This window comes from Bactrocera dorsalis, chromosome 2 (genome assembly GCF_023373825.1).
Source record: "Bactrocera dorsalis isolate Fly_Bdor chromosome 2, ASM2337382v1, whole genome shotgun sequence".
NCBI classification, from domain to species: domain Eukaryota; kingdom Metazoa; phylum Arthropoda; class Insecta; order Diptera; family Tephritidae; genus Bactrocera; species Bactrocera dorsalis.
Window position 1 is genome coordinate 39,616,426 of NC_064304.1, and position 3,028 is coordinate 39,619,453.

The 3,028-nt window shown below is 38.5% G+C and overlaps 1 protein-coding gene across 1 annotated transcript; it reads left to right on the top strand.

Annotated features, from left to right (window-relative positions):
- Nucleotides 1-1,613, top strand: LOC109579276 (uncharacterized). Its single transcript, XM_019988939.3, has one exon. The coding sequence runs from the start codon at nucleotides 1,215-1,217 to the stop codon at nucleotides 1,611-1,613; it is 399 nt and encodes a 132-aa protein (XP_019844498.2). The 5' UTR covers nucleotides 1-1,214.
- The last annotated feature ends 1,415 nt before the right edge of the window (nucleotides 1,614-3,028 follow it).

Here is a 3,028-nt window from a genome sequence, read left to right on the forward strand (position 1 = left end):
GAATTCGTATTTCACTATCACCAGCCAGCCATTGGCAGCGAGTACGTTCCCAGCAATATTCTTAGTATCATATTTACGTTCAAAGTGTTCAAATCGCAAAAGGCAAATCATACGCAAGCTCGCTCGCTTCTTACAATAATAAAAAATCGTTCAACCAAAGGCAACGTGGATCAATCAGAAATAAATGCTAAATATCTAAATAAAAAAATTCAAAAATCAAACGCGAAGTTTAGTTCATACAAAGGTCGTCGACAACTGCAGTGTCAATTGCAGTAAAAAAAAAAGTTTGTTTTCGTGGAATATTCGGATCAGCTGTGCTGTGCATTTGCTGAGTTCGTCTAATATTACATCGAATAAAAGCGCAACCGTTTTCCAAAGTGAAATTCTTGAAATTAATCCAATCAATCGCTACAGCAATAAAAGCTAGATAACAAATCTCATGCCCTCACAGCGTCATAAAGCTCTCTGAATCGCGTAAAAAAATTCCATGTGATCTTAATGCTCGAATAACAATATTAAAGTGTTTAACTGAAAGCCTTTTAGTGTTTATTTTAACAATTTTTGTGTGTGGCAATAATTACCACACCCCGCGTTGTCTTTAAGAATATATACCAAGTGAATCTCCAGTAATAAATCCAAAGTCTCAATGGCATCACCGGCCTGTGAACATCGCTACAAGGATTTCATTTTCATAAGTTATTAGATTTTGTCTTTATACCCGTTTATAAAAACAAGAACAAAACTCTCAATATATATTGAGAGCCCAGTTACAAGTGTTATATATTGAAACGTGTTTTAAACTCTGCGATAGACGCATTTTAATGTCAAATTTTGTTTGTGCTGAAGCAAGTATCTCAGATAAAAATACCTAGATGCATAAAAGCTACAAATCAAGCTCGTAACAATATTTTCTGTACCGAAATTGAGTGTTAAGCCCACTGTCGCACACACATATACATATATATATATATACGTTAGTGAAAAACATTAGCAGCGCAAAATTTTAGCATACTTTTTGGCTGCAAACACTATAGACGCGCCTACAAACACACTATAACGCGACACACTGGACGTGCGTAAAAAGTTAACGGCACTTACCGTGAACTTGTCATCTGATTATAACAACCACACACACGTAAAGGTTTGCTAAACAACTGCAGCCCACAGTTCGATTGGGTTCCGCTGTAACTGTAATTCGCATCTACGTTAGTGCTATGCACCATTCGCGTTCGGTGGCGCAACTAAAACAACAACAACACCGTATTTGGCAGCGCGACTATCGCGCCTACATTCGTATGTGTGCATACTATCGGCATCGTTCCGTAGTAGGCATAACCGGCGGCGGCGGCGGCGGTACGTACACGCCCACCCACACACCCACCATACAAGCGCATACGCAATATTTTATGTTGAACATTCAAAAGCACTTGCTAAAACGTATGAACATTTATTGTCGCAATATAGCGGTAATTATTCACAAGGTGAATACGATCAATAAGTTTAAGTTCGACAAGTTTAGCAAGAAGAAAAACTCTCGTATGCTACAGGGTGTAATGGGTTTACGTGTGACGTCATCAATGATGCGACATTGCATCATGATGCTCGGTAAGTAGATATACACTCTTACATGTATACATATCTACATATATAATACAGATTAAAATTATACCTCTCTATATGTACTTGACTCTCTTTTCGAACCTATGTTTATATGTATTTGATGTTGCCAGATCTGCAAAAAAACTAAGTTTTTCACAAAATTATCTTTAAGTATTATTTTACTGAATTTTGTAAGGTAAATTAGGTAGTGATTACTTAAATACATTGCATTACTTAATTATATAAGCCATACTAACTTTTAAAAACACATAAGTGGAAAAATCAATACTGAGGCAAAATGCATGATGCAATCTATGTATTTATGTATAAAGCCATTTTGCATCCTTGACCTACATACGTGTACTTCAAATAACAAATTTGGCAACAATGCCAGCTCTCTCATCTTCAAGTTTCTAACAAACAGCTTGTGATTTTAGCATTGGATGAGTACCAAGAAATGGATGAACATAGAAACATTAGAAAAGAACAATTCTTTAAATTCTTACCGTGAGCCACCCAGATGCTTAAAACGTAGTTTCCCCAATGCAGGACAAATGCACAAAAGATGCTCCATTGTTTTCGTAGTGCCTTGCTCTTGACATTTCCTGCAATCTTCTCGATTTGTCAGCCCTATTTTATCCGTTCCTATAGCTCCTTCTATCGAGTGCCAGTAGGAACTTTGTATGTTTCCGATCCACACATGACTTTTGGCGCTTTGCACCCGGGTATACCCAATTGAAAAGTGGGATCATATAGACGGTGCTTGCCAAATCACCATCCATTACCAAGCGAGCTACGCCAGAATGTTCCATGTGTAAATTCTCCTGCAGCCAATTGTCGCCACGGCAATTTGGTCCTGCAGATTTAACACTAGTACTTATACGTTGCGCGGGGAGCCTTTGATTGTCTCGAGCTTCTGCCCACACGCATGTTAGGCATTGCTGGCCTTTCTCAAATTGTGCTTCATCAGTTTGCTATTCAAGACTAAGACTAAGACTAAGACTAAGGTATTTGGTGGGGTTCTGGTGGGAGATTTCTGCCCCCTTTTGTCGAAAGGAGCCTCCATGGGTGGATTTTAAACTTCCTAGTGAAAACAAGCAGATCATTTTTTTCTGGATTTAACCCCAGACTTGCTTGAGTTGTCCAATTCTGGACTGTATTGAGGGTTTTGCTCATAATACTGCTACAGATGTGTAGGCATTTTTCCGTTATTAAGATGGCGATGTCGTCTGCATATGTCACTATCTAATTACTTTAACAGTTTATTTTAACCCATCTTGCGGAATGCCTCTACAGCCTTCCTTGGTCATTTTAGCGTCGTTCCCATCTGCTCTATTCTTCTTATTCTTCTATATCCGACATAACGTTGTACGAGCATTCATTGGGAAGGAAGTTAAGCTCATAGGCCTCTGTCGAGTAGGTTGGGTTG

Bases quoted from the DNA above. Each gene is read 5' to 3' on its own strand.
- LOC109579276 (XM_019988939.3), top strand. From the start codon at position 1,215: ATGCACCATTCGCGTTCGGTGGCGCAACTAAAACAACAACAACACCGT.